The sequence below is a fragment of the Alosa sapidissima genome, chromosome 7 (genome assembly GCF_018492685.1).
Source record: "Alosa sapidissima isolate fAloSap1 chromosome 7, fAloSap1.pri, whole genome shotgun sequence".
In the NCBI taxonomy this organism is placed as follows: Eukaryota; Metazoa; Chordata; class Actinopteri; order Clupeiformes; family Clupeidae; genus Alosa; species Alosa sapidissima.
The window spans coordinates 21,604,243-21,620,236 of record NC_055963.1 but is presented as its reverse complement, the minus strand read 5'-3'; the positions used below and the strand labels follow the sequence as shown (position 1 = coordinate 21,620,236).

The 15,994-nt window shown below is 40.3% G+C and overlaps 1 protein-coding gene across 1 annotated transcript; it reads left to right on the top strand.

Annotated features, from left to right (window-relative positions):
• Positions 1 to 11,448: 11,448 nt before the first annotated feature.
• Positions 11,449 to 15,738, top strand: mmp9 (matrix metallopeptidase 9). Its single transcript, XM_042097549.1, has 13 exons — positions 11,449 to 11,712; positions 11,910 to 12,148; positions 12,270 to 12,418; positions 12,562 to 12,690; positions 12,844 to 13,017; positions 13,113 to 13,286; positions 13,373 to 13,546; positions 13,667 to 13,822; positions 13,924 to 14,125; positions 14,233 to 14,372; positions 14,458 to 14,608; positions 14,756 to 14,859; positions 14,999 to 15,738. The coding sequence occupies exons 1-13, from the start codon at positions 11,578 to 11,580 to the stop codon at positions 15,115 to 15,117; spliced, it is 2,046 nt and encodes a 681-aa protein (XP_041953483.1). The 5' UTR covers positions 11,449 to 11,577; the 3' UTR covers positions 15,118 to 15,738.
• Positions 15,739 to 15,994: the final 256 nt, after the last annotated feature.

The following is a 15,994-nucleotide window of genomic DNA, read 5'->3' as shown; positions in this document are numbered from 1 at the left end:
AACCTTTACAAGATACATTATAGGTAATAGAATCATTATAAGCCATGTCCTATTGATTGACTTTCAAATGGAGCGATGAATCAAAAATCGGAAAAAGCCAATAGGCTTTGTCTGTAGATGACATACACGGAATTCCGTAGGAATCGGAACAACGGTCTAGGAGGAGATAGAATAGTTTCTCACTTGAGATTTTTGAAAATGTGGAGCCAGGTGTGTTTGAACCTGCCGCTATTCTGAATGTAATTAGTGTCTACATGGACCCGGTTGGGTGTGGCACCAACTGAATCAGCACGTTATGATAAAGAAGGACGTGTGAACCATAGATATATATAGAATGGCTAGATGTCTCGTCCGCGCTGCTGGCCAATGGAGGTCGACGTCCGCACCGGGCGGCCATCTTGCCACACTCAGCTCGCTAACTAATAACATTGTGTTTCAATGGTGCACTGTAATGACAGATAGTGACCTGAAGGTGTCATTGTTATAGCCTGGGGGCATTGTTAAAGGGAAACTTGGCAGGATTTCCCCCTCTGATGGAGAAATTGTGCATTATGCTATTTCAAACTGTGGAAAAAGGTCATGATAAAGCACATGGATTTGTTTACAAGCTAGCGAAACGGTTAGCATAAGTGCAGCTGAACAATGTGAATGTTACAAGGTAAGAAACACGATTTAAAACGAGTTTCTTGTTTCTTACTTCTCTTTCCGGGACGGCAGTCTCAATGTTGCAAGGTTGGTTTTCCGCCTGGGGACGCTAGGGGCAGCGGGGAAAGTCACCATTTTCACCGGAACAGGTCATTTAACCATCCAAATGATTTCTAAACGGGTTTATTACCTTGAAATAGTTGCCAAGTCCCCTTTTCTGCCTTTAGTAGAAGAAGAGCCATCAGGTACCACAGAGCCCATCAGATAGCTTGTCTGTGACAAGATGGCCGCCGGTGATGCCGTTGGAGACTCCGCCATAAGACATTTAGCAATTCTATATATATCTATGGTGTGAACAACTAGTCCATTGTCCATTCCATATGGTTCCTGAAATACGAGCAAAAACGTAAATTTGCTTATTATAGCACCCCCTATGGACGGAGTTTGGCCATTTCTTCTTTGTGAGATCATGCACTGATTTTTTATTTTTCAATTTCAGGAATGGGTTAAAAATCAGAACTAAAACAATAGGAGTCCCGCAGCTTCTCTACTTGGAACCCTAAAAAACATGGCATGAGATGGTTTACATGGTGACAATTGTTGACAACTATACACTTACAACTGATAAAACAGATATAATATCACTAGACAGAGATAATATCAGTGATTTATTACATTGGTGGGAAGTTAATGTAATAACTTTTTAAACTTCCCACCTACGTAATAACTTCCTGCAAACGATGGGAAATTTGGTTATCACGTTGGCAGTAGGCAAAAGTTATTACGTTGGTGGGAAATTATTACGTTGGCAAGATTATTACTTTTGAAATGTGCAGATTTTGTGAAGATTTTTATTGCGTTAGTGGTTTATTACGTTGGTGGGTGTTACAGTCCCCCCATTATACCATCTCTACTTGTGACTAAAATATTTTGCATTTAACATTTCTGACATGTTTTTTCTCCCATCATTACAGGTCTCCACAAAGGTCTCACCACATGCCACTCCTGACCCAGTCCCCAGTCACCTTATTCTGTCCCTCACTCCAACCCTCTTTTCTTTATCATCCACATTATGCTCGGCCCTCCTCGGTTTCTTCCTCAACATCTCAGCCAGCCAGAGGCAGATGACCCCCCCCCCCCCCCCCCCCCCCAAGATCTTTGGTATAAACATTGAATTACCCTAAATCAAGAAACAGTATTTACTTTTTACTGTTATATATGTGTACTGTTTAAAGGATGTGTAGCTTAAGGTGAAATACTGCCAGCTGTGGTTGCCAGAACTTCACCGTCAGGTAACAATGTATGAGACATTGAATGGCAACAGTAATACATCATTCCAACACACCATTTGAGATCCCGTGAGTAACCTTTCTTCATGCAAATCCCAAAAGGTTTTGTAGAAATTATGCAGTGTGCATGCAGCGATCATAAACTCAAGATTCTTTATATCTTCTCGGCATATAACCTTAACATGTATACTGCACTTTCAGTATCATCTGCTTGCTCAGTAAGGGTCTGACTTTCACAGATGCTCAAATAGCTGTCTGTGCAGTACATGGTGCAATATGATCACTTGTCATAGAGTAAGCAAAGAACAAGCTGATCTAGTGTTGCCTTACAATGCCAAATAAAGGCTCAGATAATAATCTATCACCTCACACAATCCTTTCAGAGATCCCCCAAGTCTTGGTGAGTCTTGGAAAGTAATATGTCTTAGACATCGTTTAGTCCTCCAGTCAGTCACTACTCTTACACTGAATTGCACTGACGGATTTCGAATGAAAGAGTGGGTTGAAATTGAGAAATTGAGCTCAGGCTACTTCTGTTTACACCACTTGTTCAGCTCATACACCCTCAGACAGTTCCTCTGCTTCCCACATTCTTCAGCCCTTGTGGTCTAGTCATTTATCACAGACAAGGCAGTGAGTAAGTCTGTCATGTGCTGAAGTCCTTAAATAATCTACAATTCAAACAGCAAACACTGCTGCAAACATATTTTTTGACATTTTAAATGTTTCATGCTTAACTCAAACGTAATATTACGTTTTTAGCTTCTTTTTTTTAATTACGAAACTAGACACTCTAACACACCTTATATGTGATTTTGGGAACTCTTGTGATGAATGGAAATGAAATATATGACGATCGAAAACTCATGAAAACGCACAATCTGGACATTTTATCATAACTCGGTTGCCGCTTTCGGTCGAATCAGTGACGCATGCATGTCCGGTCAAAACCAGGCCATTTTCGTAGGTCTATCACTGGGTGGCAGTCTCGCCAGGTCTCGCTGATCACTTCCCGGAATGTTTACACAAGTAAGTAACAGGCAACACTTAATATTTCATGAAAGACGTTATATCTCCATTTCTAGAAAAAAAACAGCGATTTTGATGAAAACTAGTCACTGTTTAGCTTGGGATTTCTCAGGAACAGAGGCGTGTAGAAATATAAATTTTGTATGCTGTGGCTGTACAAAAATCATCATCAATGGTCTAGATTGCTGGCACTCTAGGACAAAGCTCCCGAAAACAGCTTGGCATTCAATGAGTTAATACCACCATCACACAAATTACTTTCCAAATTATTTGTAATCTGCATTGAGCAATTATTATTCTCTTGAAACGTGACAAGTTATGAACAGTGTCATGTCATTATGACGGGGAGTGAAAATTGTGCAAAGACTTGAATCACTCTTTAGCTGTGGTTTCTGAAACACTCCAAAACATAAAACAATCCAGAAGACTTCAGTTATGTCTGACTATATGTAAATAGCAAAGTGCTACTCATTGGACAAGGAAAATAGGCCTACCTTTTAGCTTACCTTTTAGAGAAGCAAAGTCCTTTTAAGTCCCTCCACTTGGTAGCCATATTGCAACGCATTTTGGGCACTTATCAGGCATCTATTTCGGGCAAAGCTGCGTGTGTACAAGGCTTCACGACACTAATCTCGCTCCTGCTGTGAGATCACAACACATCATTGGCATGATGTATTCACAAGGGGTGTAATATTTGTGTAGACAACTGCCATGTTTGCGTTACAAACTAACCCCATTCTATGGGAGATTCTTTGAGTGCTGTGTCTGTTTCTATTAAAAAGTCACTAGAAGTTTGGAATCGGTGAGGGGGTTAATAGTGTCTCTGGTCCAAATAATGCAGCGTTGGCCAAAGGAAAATTTCTCCTCTCAAAAATGTATTTTCTTTGTCTCAGCTCTTATTAAGATCTCACCTATTCCTCCTAAGGGCAACTTAATAGAAATAAGAATACACAGAGAAGAAACATATCACAATATTTTGAGATTTTAAGTTGAATTTAAATTGGACTTTGGTTGAAACAAGAGGGCTTTTTCTCAGCTACAAAATGGCTCTTTTGTCACAGCCCAGTATAACTGCTATATGTAAAAACGACCACTAGTGCTTAAAATGGGCATTGCAGTCCAAAAAAGAGCATTAAGTCAGAGAGGGAGGGCTGAGGGTAGTGCAGCAGGCCAAAACATAAACTCAAAACATAAACAGATATGCAGGCTACAAATTAAAGTTTGAATTGTGAATATCCTGACTGTACTATTGTTGTCAATGAAGCCAGTATTTGAAAATAACATGTTTCTTTAATATCTAATGGCATATTATGGTCATTTTATGATTTATTACAATAAGTGTCTAACATATGGCACCTTTAAGTTAATTTAAGGAGAAACAGGTGAGAGAATCAAATTTGTCTGACTTAGAGTGATGTCTGACTAGACTTTTCACTGAATGGACAGACAGACTAATAACAATACATAATAATACACAACACTACACCACACATTACACAACACACTAGTCTGATTAAAAAAAGGTGTGGACTTTCATCAATCTGGAAATTATGTCTGATGCTGACAAACCGTACACAACGTCATGTTATGAATGACTAGTTTCAAACCAGTCAAGTCTGGAATTCATTCCTGTTCTGTAAACCTAAGGTAAACAATTTTGGGGCCACATTTCCCCTTTAAAAGGTACAAATTGTGTACCCTTGAGGGTACTGCCCAGCGACGAGCCTTTACCTCTAAAAATACAATTCTGTGCTTTCTTTTCTGAGAATGAGGTCTACCATGGATTTCTATACCACCTGACACATCTGGATAAATGACCCATAGCATTATGGATGTGACTGACTGCTGGATTCTTAGCACTCAGTTTCTCAGTATTTACCAGCTCTGAAAACCATACTTTGACATCATGATTCAGTGTTTCCCTGTATAACCATGGCATTTTCCAAGAAATTACTTATTTTGCCACCAATAAATGTGATTCAGAAAGAATGTGTGTAACTGTGTAAATTTTAGTCTAACTAAACCATTACTGTGAGCTGTCCCCTGGGGGGCAAGTTTAAACCCCTGTGGACATGAAGTCTGTCATAACCCAACAAGTCTGAACCTGGTTATGGCCAAGTAGACCAAACACTGTTTGCCTGACTCACACCTCATAGAAGTCCCTACTGGGGAATTTCCCCTTCCCTATTTCCCCTTTCCTCAGCAAGATTTTTGTTTTAGGGAATGCTGGTTAGAGAGAGAGAGAGAGAGAGAGCACTTCTTCCAAAGTAATGGAAGAGTCTGGGGTCTGTAAGCTGACATTGATTTTCTTGGGTACACCATCCATATCTCCATTCCTTGCATTTTTAGCAATTTTTAACAGATCATGTACAAAATTCACACTCTTGCATCATGGGCCTCTGTCTGTCAAATATCCAAGGTTACTTATTCTTCACCTATGTGCTTAAATTTTTTTCTAGTATGTAGATCAGGACAGAGTAGCCAATGTAAATTGAAAAGCTGGACCAAAAATGTTTTTGGCTGCAAAAGAGGCATTCAGATTTCTCTCTCTACCACTGTCCATACTGCTCCTCAAATTTCCTTGATATGATCTTATTCAAACCATATTCCATAGCACTGAATCTTATTTGGATTGTTTCACCCTAAAATTTTTAAAGCTAACCACTTTTCTTTTACTGCGAGGCATCCGTCTTCACCATTAACTGTATGATACCCTAATTGCTCTCAAACCAGCTTGTTAAACAGCGCCTGTTTATGTCTTGCACATTGTTTTTGGCGTGTGGTTAGTCACACACCACAACCTGGCCTGCCTCTGCAGTTTATTTCTCTCTCTCTCTCTCTCTCTCTGGACGGGTGGATAGTGCTTTTGTTGAGCGAGCAGAAATGCATCAGCATGGCTCATCAACTGTAACAGGGAGGAAATTTCTTTTATGTGTCGTCGAGCTGAGTTGACCACAGGAGCCAGGTATTCTCCGCAGCTGGTGCTGAGGCCAACGTTGTGGTTCTTCTGGGAATGCACTGCTGTATGGCACTTCTGCCGCATTTGGTTCTGACACCATGGTTTGGCAGCAGTGCCTGGCTCCTCCTTTCTTTCTGCTTCCTCCAACGCTAATAGGCCTTGTTTTACTGCTATACTCGTAATGAGATTTCTTAGCCTTTGGATAGATGTCACTTGGCACATCTGTTGAGAAACAAAGATGTCTTGCTGAGAGTTTAACCTAAAAACATTATTTGAAATTGTGAGCTTGTGCCTCCTGCTTTCCTCCTGTGCCTCCCGCTTTGCTCCTGCTTTGACTTCAGTGTAAAGTCAAAAATGCTACCTGAGTATTCCGAATTCTAGCTGCGCCCACCTGTCCTGTGTGACTCACTGCAGGGCTGAGCTCAACCAGAGTACTCAAGCGGAACTCATGGCAGACATTACAGTCACCACCAGTGCAATCAACATGAGGGCCACTGACTCATGTATCCCAGGCAGACAGAAATAGTGGGGGTATTTTGGAGATTGTCATTCTCATATTTGTTGCCATTCAGACTAATAATCCAATGTGTCATGTGCTGCCTCGGGATGTAGTACATGGCTCAGAAAAATCTCATCACAATGGGTTCTTCAGGAAGTACAGATTGTATTCTATTCTATTCTATTCTGTATTTCATTCTATTTGTGCAATTCAGTGGAAATGCTAATCTAATCTGCCACTAATGCCCAGATAGATAGATATGTGATCCGTGATACTAAAGGTGTGTGTGTGTGTGTGTGTGTGTTTGTGCGTGCGTGTCCTAGCAAGCAAGATTAAAAATGCTGCTAAGCAACTTTTATCCCTAAGTTTGGAAAATCCAACCCACATCCTGATAGATTTCTTTTGAAGAGTAGTCTAATGACCTTCTGCACTCACTGACAAGGTGAAGAGAAACAGCATGGCCTTGCTTGTTGTTGCACATTCAGCGCTCTCTTACTCATGCACAGGCTCCTTACCACAGTGTGATGATAATATCTTGGGAAAAACGGGGAGTGCGTTGAGCTGTGACCACATATCCCGGAAGACAGAAGTTTAGATGACGAAACTGTGCAGTGGCATATCATCCTTTTCTTGGAGAGGCCATTTATATAACTTGTGCCCACACAACAACACCACAAATATGCCCCTTACCGTTTTTATCTGCGTTTTATCTTTATAAGTGGAAGCAAACAACATCAAAAACACCCAAGGCCATTAATAAAGTTGTGGGAGCAGAGTGTCTGATTCATGCATTTGTATTTATATTGTACTCATCAGAACATAGGTTTAGTGTTCAAAATGATTCCACATCCAATGTCTTTGCGTTGTGCCTGCCTTCATTCCAACTGATTTACATTACATCTGAAGACATGAAATTAAGGTCCATGCTCCAGTTGTCATTACAATATATACACACTCCCCTTTGCATTTTCCAAAACCTATACATAACCCTTGCCTTGACTCCTCCTTTGGGAAGCTCCTCTCTGTGACCCAGGTCTCCCTCTAACCGCATAAAGTCCCAGGGTGCTGACTCAAAGACCGTTGCCATAACTCATTCCTGTGATCAAATCATCAAACACAGCATCAATCATCAAGACCACACCGATTAAGACACATTTTTAGTCACCATTTAAGCTGAAAGGATGATGATGTCTCCAAAAAAGTCCAAAAGTTCCACTGAAGAAGTCAAAATAAATGTACTATTTTGTACTATTATAAACGCACTACATTTATGTAGAGTAACTTAAAAAAAAACTTTGTATACTGCATAACTTAACAAATTACATGAAGTATTATTAGTCTGACACATTTCCCCCTAAAATAGTTTTCCAATCAAAATGCATACTGATTTTAAAACACATGACCATGACAGTTAAAACCATGTATATTGCAGATGTCTTAACAACCAACATTAGAATGTTGTTGACAACATTGCCAACATTAGAAGTCTGGCCTCAAGATGAAATGATGCTGAATATTGTATTCCTTAAAGGCAAACTGTTTTGTGTTAAAGTCAGAGCCATATGTGGGGGCTGAGAGGGTTTGGCTGTTGGTGATGGGCAGGGCTGACTGCGGAGCTGTGGTTGTTTTACAGTCACCCATCTCGGCCTGCGACATTTAAAGGGTAATTATTTTCAGGCATTAAACAATGTCTTGTGAGGAAACAAACAATATGGCAGTTGGCATTTCTTATATGTTTTTCCAAAGCATTTTCATTCTGGAGGCTATGGGGCATGTTATTAAAAAAGCTAGAATGATGTGATGCAGTCCCAATTAAACATTCTAATGCTGTCAGTGAATGACTGTTTCAAACCAAATTGTGCTTATCTAGTTTCACGCTCCAATCCAAATGGGCCACTGAACATTGGAACCTATAATCACCTTCACCTTCCTAAGAGATGAAAGGAATGTTCAACTCTTCGGCTTCTCCTGCCATACTGCATGTTGCTTCCAAATAAGTGGGTGTCATAACATGATGGAAAAAGCAATGTGACGTCTTGTGTTTTCTGTGGTACCAGAGTGCCATGTGCCAGGCTATGTGGATGAGAGGCAGCATAAATAATCCGTGGGCCCTCACAGTCGCTGAGCCACATTCATTAAACGTTCGACGCCGTGCTTAATTAGTGTCAGATGTTTGGAGTGAAAGCATGAGGATTTAGCAAAGTGTTAAATATAAAGAAAAGTAAGCATATGCTCGGGTCAAAAATAGTGACAATGTCTGCATCCAATTTTGTTGCAGCATGAGGTCGCATGGATGAGAAGAACATGACCTTTGAGACCAAATTTAGTCCTTAAATGGCTTCTATTTAGAGAAAAAATGTACTCACTTTCTATAACATATGGGCTGGCAAAGAAGGTCTGGTCCTAGTCAACATTTAGGCCAACAAATGGGTGTGCACACTGTTGCGCAACAAATAAAAATTGTGTTTTTGAGGCCTATGTTTTCTTTAATGTATATTTGTCTTCAAAGAGATTTGTTGCTATAAATGTCCTTGAAATTGCGACAAACTCTTTTCCACTTCAAAGATTGAACGCCTCAAGAAGGCCAAAATCCAAAAACGTAAACAAAAGCTGAGCCCTGATTTGTCTGCATGTTACAGACAATGGGATGTCTCCTCTCCTCTTACTTTCACAAGGGATGTTAATGTTTTACATTTCCGCCAAAACATTAGCAATAAGTTAGAGTCCTTTATGGGAAGCATGCAGGAAGAGTCTGTGGAACTTAAATATCTGTTTGAACATTTAGCCATAAAATGTAAGCCATGAGCAATATACTGAAAAAGTTTAAGAAGAATTATTGTGTTATTATATCAGTATTAGAAGTTATTATAACATGTTAGAACTGAGGGATTTGTGAAAAAGAGCTCTGTGCATTGGCCTATCTATTTTGCCAGTGAAACAAGTAGATAGATAGATAGATAGATAGATAGATAGATACTTTATTGATCCCCAAGGGGAAATTCAGGAAAGGGGAAATTAAGGTGTTGCAAGGGTGTCCGACCATGTTGATGTAATAAGTTTCATAATCAATGAAACAGGAAATCCCTACGGCTTGAAATAGTTGTGATTCGGTCTGGCTGCCGTGCCAATTAAATTGTGCGTAGGTTCACATGAGTTGGCCGACGGCTTGTCTTGGCACCATAAGGATTTGGCATATGTTCCTTAGGCGACAACGAGACATTCCAGCTTCTCAGAAACGGAGTTTGGAATGTTTGGGTTAGGGACTGAAAAGCCCCTGTGATGATGAGGCTTGGTTTTGTGTGCAGTCATCATCCTACACAATGCTGCTTTAGCAGGAAACTGACCACTCACACCACAGTCTCACACAAGGCCCTTGCACAACACACAACTCACAACACAGCCTTTCTTGCCTTACCTGATCATTGATTGAGCTAGTTCCCCATTGTGCTATTACTTGGCATAAGATGTGGTAATGCCCACAAGACATAAATAATGCAGCAACAGGATGTCCGTCACTGACACTGAGGTGAGGTGTTACTGACACTGAGGTTTTTAATATCCTAATCTCCTATGTATTCACAGTTCAGACTAAAATCACAGGCCTCCAAAACCCACACACATATTCTTACACTATAGGAACAATGAAAAAAAAAAAAAAACATTTTGAGATATTGTGTAGGATGCAAAATTTACAGCATTCACATTATATCCTGTGATATTTTGCTTTTATCACCTTTTATGAACAAACTGAGAGATAGAACACATTCAGTGGTAAATAATCTTTAGATAAAACTTTTGCATAATTTAAAATATTCTCAGTTCATCCCAGACTGCAGGTAATTAAACTGTAATTTGTCATTGATCTATTGGGGAAAATCAACACCAGGGGTGAAATGGTAAAGGTGGACTGTGCCGTGCGTTATTGGATTTCATTCAGAGCATGTTTGATGATGGTGGATGTTATTGTCCAATGTTTATAATAATACCAGTGGTGTACCAGGGATTGATAATGACTGACTGACTATTATTGTGTTACATGCTTCAAATGTAAAGCATAATAATATAATAATAATAATTATTATTATTACAGTGGTATTAAATTATTCCTGGAGTGTTCATGGGTGTACATATTGTGAATGTGGTTAATACAGTGTGATCTTTGAATGTGAAAAGTTGCAATTGGTGAATAAACTTTCGAGAGGTGGATAAAATCTAATAAGAGGTGGATAAACTCTATTTCTGAAATTTCAGTGGTGGATAACCTATGTTTACCCGCGTTTAGCCTCCACTACAACCCTGATCTACACCGAGTAACTCTTCAGTGTTGAATGGAACTAGACACATTCTAACTAAGAATATTCAGGTGTTCTATCTGTATTGGGGGGATGCTTCCAACCAACCCATTTTTTAGATTACATATTTTTTCTATGAGGGGGGGGGGGGGGTTGTTTGTTTCACATCTTAATAGTTGTGAAACAAACATTTACTGTTCTCAGAACTTTTAAGATGTAAAAGGAAGATGTAAAAGGAACTATTAACACTTCCTTTTAGCAATTGTTCTTTGTACACAACTACAGTGTGACACATATCCAAAATTACAAAATGCAAGACATAATGTCTATTTGTTTACTCAAGATGAATTGTGTCAGCAGCAGAGACAGAATTGTATTAATCCTGTTAAAAAGTAGGCAAAATCTCAAGACCCCTTTTTACAACTAGTAAACTACAATCTAAAACCACAGCTATGTCTAAGTTGTGAATCCAGTGCATTAGTTTAACTCTTAGATAGTACAGTCACACCTTATAACTTAAGATCATTTTATTCCTTTCCAAAAGATGTTGAATCTCTGTCAATTTGCCCTTGTATGGCCTTAGAAAATTGTGGAAACCCCCCTCTTTCTTAACATACAAAAATAATAACATGACCATATGAGGTACACCTCCGGAGGAGAGAGGGTGGAGTCAAAGGAGTAAGAAACGGCATAAATACAGAGTGCACTACACCAGTAACAAAAAGAGAAGCATCAGTCACCCAGAGACACAAAAACATCTGGTGACATCCCTTCAACTGGTCTACACAGAAATTTTTCATTTGCCTCTGTTTTCAGGGAGGCAGAGGAGAGTCTGAGCTTTTGAATACATTGAAAATCCTAACAATGAAAGTCGGACTATTTGTTGTCCTCTTTGTGGGGACATTCAGTCTGGGTGTATGGTCTGTCCCCCTTAAGTCAGTCTTTGTTGAATTTCCTGGAGACACCATCAGAAATTTGACCAATACAGAGCTTGCAGAGGTAAGTCATACTTTACTGAAACTGTAATATCCTTATTTTAACAGTAAGGTTTATGTAGTAATAGTAATAATAGTATATGTCTTTAAAGTTTATATTCCAGAATTCATATTGACATTGATTAGCAATTTAAAAACACTGTACATCTTGCGGAAGTGAATGTTCTGCTCATGCAATATTACACTATTATGTGTTCATAGAAATACCTGGAGCGTTATGGCTACATGAATGTCCTGCACAAGAGTGGGCTGCAACCCGCGGTGTCTGCCTCGAAAGCTCTAATAAGGATGCAGAGGCAGATGGGTCTTGAGGAGACCGGCAGACTGGATGAGTCCACCATTAACGCCATGAAACAGCCACGATGTGGCGTCGTTGACGTTCGTAACTACCAGACCTTTGAAGGCGACCTCAAATGGAACAACAAGGACGTCACTTACAGGTGTGTGAGTCTGTGCTTTCAGAAGGGGAGAAGACACTGTAAAAGAGATCACCCCTTTTGAAAAACTGGAAAAATAGTATTTTCTTGATGTGGCGTTAACTGTCTACCTTTCCTCTCACAGGGTCCTGAACTACTCCCCTGATATGGATTCTTCTTTGATTGATGATGCATTTGCCCGAGCTTTTAAGGTGTGGAGTGACGTCACACCTCTGACTTTCACACGGCTCTATGATGGCACTGCAGACATCATGGTTTCTTTTGGAAAGCTTGGTACGTTACAGACTTAGAAAGGTCTGATGCATTTCACTGTGTAGATTTATGCTGTCTCCCAATTTGTCTCTCAAATACTGATGAAGTGGTAGGACTCAAACCCATGTGTAACAGAACTAAATATCATTGTTTTCATATTTTAGATCATGGAGATCCCTACCCATTTGATGGAAAAGATGGTCTTTTGGCACATGCCTATCCACCGGGCGAGGGTATGCAGGGTGACGCCCACTTTGATGATGATGAATTCTGGACTCTTGGAGCTGGACCAGGTAAAACATATCTTGTCATTTTAAAACTGTATTTTGAAGTACTAACTATACATTCTCTCAACTGCTTGGTGGGGAAACATCTCCCTCTAGAGCTTTGTTGTGTACTAGTCTTTTCAGCTATACTCAAATCCAACATATTTGTCTCTGTTTCAGCGGTGAAGACCCTATATGGCAACTCAGATGGTGCCATGTGCCATTTCCCCTTCACATTTGAGGGTCAAACCTACACCAGCTGCACCACTGAAGGGCGCACTGATGACCTGCCCTGGTGTTCAACGACAGCTGACTACGACAAAGACAAGAAGTTTGGCTTCTGCCCAAGTGAACGTAAGTTTCTCTACAAGAATGTACAATGGCTTATGGTCAAGTTTATGTCACAACCTTTGAATGAGGTTTTATATTCCCCTCTCTTTTTTCCACAGTGCTCTACACATTTGATGGGAACAGCAATGGAGCAGCGTGTGTTTTCCCCTTCGTGTTTCAGGGAGAGACATACAATGGATGCACCACAGATGGCCGCAGTGATGGGTACCGCTGGTGCGCCACAACAAATGACTTTGACAAAGACAAGAAGTACGGTTTCTGTCCCAGCCGAGGTAAGCCACCAGTGGGTAACCATGTCTCTTTGCCCATGATCTCCTTGGAATACATGACCTCATTGCTTGTGTCCTTGTCATCCCAGATACAGCCGTGATTGGGGGGAACTCCGAGGGAGAGCCCTGCCACTTCCCCTTTACCTTCTTGGAGAAAACATATACTTCTTGCACCAGCGAAGGTCGCTCAGATGGCAAGCTGTGGTGCGCAACTACAAGCAGCTATGACAATGACAAGAAATGGGGATTTTGCCCAGACAGAGGTAGGAGAACTAAGGGATTCTACTTGTGCAACTGCTAAGTGAGGAGTGGAAGCATGCAAGTTCTGCATGCTGCACAGTCATCCAATGCATTAACCTGTTCATTTTCTGTTGCATTTTTAGGATACAGTCTCTTCCTGGTTGCAGCACATGAGTTTGGACATGCCCTTGGACTGGATCACTCCAATATTCAAGATGCCCTGATGTACCCTATGTACAAATACGTTGAGACATTCTCCCTGCATAAGGATGACATTGAAGGCATTCAGTATCTCTATGGTACATCACTGTTCTTGATATTAAAGCTAAAAATACAGCAGAAATCACCAATCACCATCACAATGACTTTGTTTCAATCTCATATTCCTTTCTTTTTGAAGGACCAAATACTGACACCAACCCTACCAAGCCTCCCAAGCCCACAACCACATCCCCACCTAGGCCTACTGAGACAGAACCCACTAGGACAACCACAAGCCCAACCACCCCACACCCTGTAGATCCCTCAGCAGACCCATGCCAAGTGGATATGTTTGATGCCATTACTGACATCCAAGGACAGCTCCACTTCTTTAAGGATGGGTAAGCTGAGCTCTGTCTTTTTACCTGTCATGATGACAATAACCCACAAACATTTGTTGTGAAATGGTTAAATGGTTAACATGTATTCAATTGGTTTGTTTGTACAGGCAATACTGGAAGATGTCAGGCAAAGACCACAAAGACCTCAAGGGACCTTACCCAATGGCTGATATGTGGCCTGCCGTGCCGGCTGTTATTGACACTGTCTTTGAGGATCACCTCACCAAGAAAATCTACTTCTTCTCAGGTACCAGAATTGTACAAAAAGTTTACTTATTTTTCATAAAATGCTTTGGTTTACTTAATTTACAAGTTTGTTTGCTCGCACACAGGCACTAGGTTTTGGGTCTACACCGGACAGAATGTTCTAGGTCCACGCAACATTGAAAAGCTGGGCCTTCCTAGTAGCCTGAGCCGAGTTGAAGGGGCTGTTCAGAGGGGCAAAGGAAAGGTTCTGCTCTTCAGTGGGGAAAACTACTGGAGGTGAGTCTAAAGAGACTGAATAAGCTGAAAATCATAGTTTTGTATGGAGCTGAAAACCTACACAAACCACTGACAGCTAATAATAGATCTGGTGTGTACGTTCTGTACCTGTGCTTGCATTACTCAAAATACATGTTATCTTCTCAGATTGGATGTCAAAGCTCAGATTATTGACAAAGGATACCCCCGTTTCACTGACCAAGTCTTTGGTGGAGTCCCTACAGATGCTCATGACGTATTTATCTACAAAGGTATGAGTAAACAGATTAGACTTTGTTGTTTAGCAATTATTAGAAATGGTGCACAAAATGAAACACCATACCAGATGAATAATCTTTTATAACCTTCCAGAAAATGTTTTGATTTTAAACATAAAATGTTTCATTGCAGGCCATACTTACTTCTGCCGTGGCCGTTTCTACTGGAGGGTGAATTCTCGCCGGCAAGTGGACAGAGTGGGCTATGTGAAGTATGACGTCCTGAAATGCCACACTGAGTACCGCTACTGAGAGACGTGTGCCCCCCTTTACAATTGAGCCACTCAGGTTTCAGTCTTATCTGTGATCTGCTGGTGAAGATTTCCAGCCCTTGGGAACTCTTGTCAACTTTGTCATAGGAAAACATGGCAAGAGCAAAAGCTCCGACCCGTTTGAGTGTCTCTCTGGTTTGAAATTGAGAGATTATTGATCATGACCTTCTGTCTCATGAATGATACAAATCAACAAATAACTGCCTTCCAAGGTCACTATAGCATAGGATATTTGTACAAGTTTGGAAGGCCTACTCATCTTAAGAATATGGAAGAATGCATTGTGGGTATCAGTGTTGTTTTATTTTTAAAGAAGTATTGTTAAGACTAAGGATTTCCCAAGATGTCCTAGCTGAAACCAACTGGATACATTTGAACCTCTGTTGGTTCTCTATTTAAAGTTTGCCTGGTGCAAATTGACCTCTCGAGTTCTGATGTGAAGTTATGTGGACTTAAATTATCTGATTATATTATTGTTTGTGTTGTTTTATTTGATGTTTGCACTTGTGAATCTAATGTTAAGACGCAATATTTATATAAATCATCATGTTTTCATTTTTCTAAGAGATGAACCCAATAAATTAAAACATTTGTTATCATATATTCACCTCGTGTTTTATTACAAATGTCAGCCTATATTATTACAAGCATGAAGCCCACAAATACACGTGCTTTGCGAAAAACACATTAACACCACTGTTATGAATTATGAACCACAGAACTTCACATAGGTTAATTAAGCCTACCAGTCAGCCTGTTGAAGTGACAGGACACTAGATCTAGATCCACTAACGTTAGCATTTACCAACTAGAGTTAACGTAAAGCAGACTTCAAGAATTACGATTATAAACGAGTT

Coding starts and splice junctions, on each gene's coding strand:
- mmp9 (XM_042097549.1), top strand. CDS start 11,578: ATGAAAGTCGGACTATTTGTTGTCCTCTTTGTGGGGACATTCAGTCTG. Junction 13,287..13,372: donor CGGTTTCTGTCCCAGCCGAG/GTAAGCCACCAG, acceptor TTGTCATCCCAG/ATACAGCCGTGATTGGGGGG. Junction 13,547..13,666: donor GGGATTTTGCCCAGACAGAG/GTAGGAGAACTA, acceptor TTGCATTTTTAG/GATACAGTCTCTTCCTGGTT.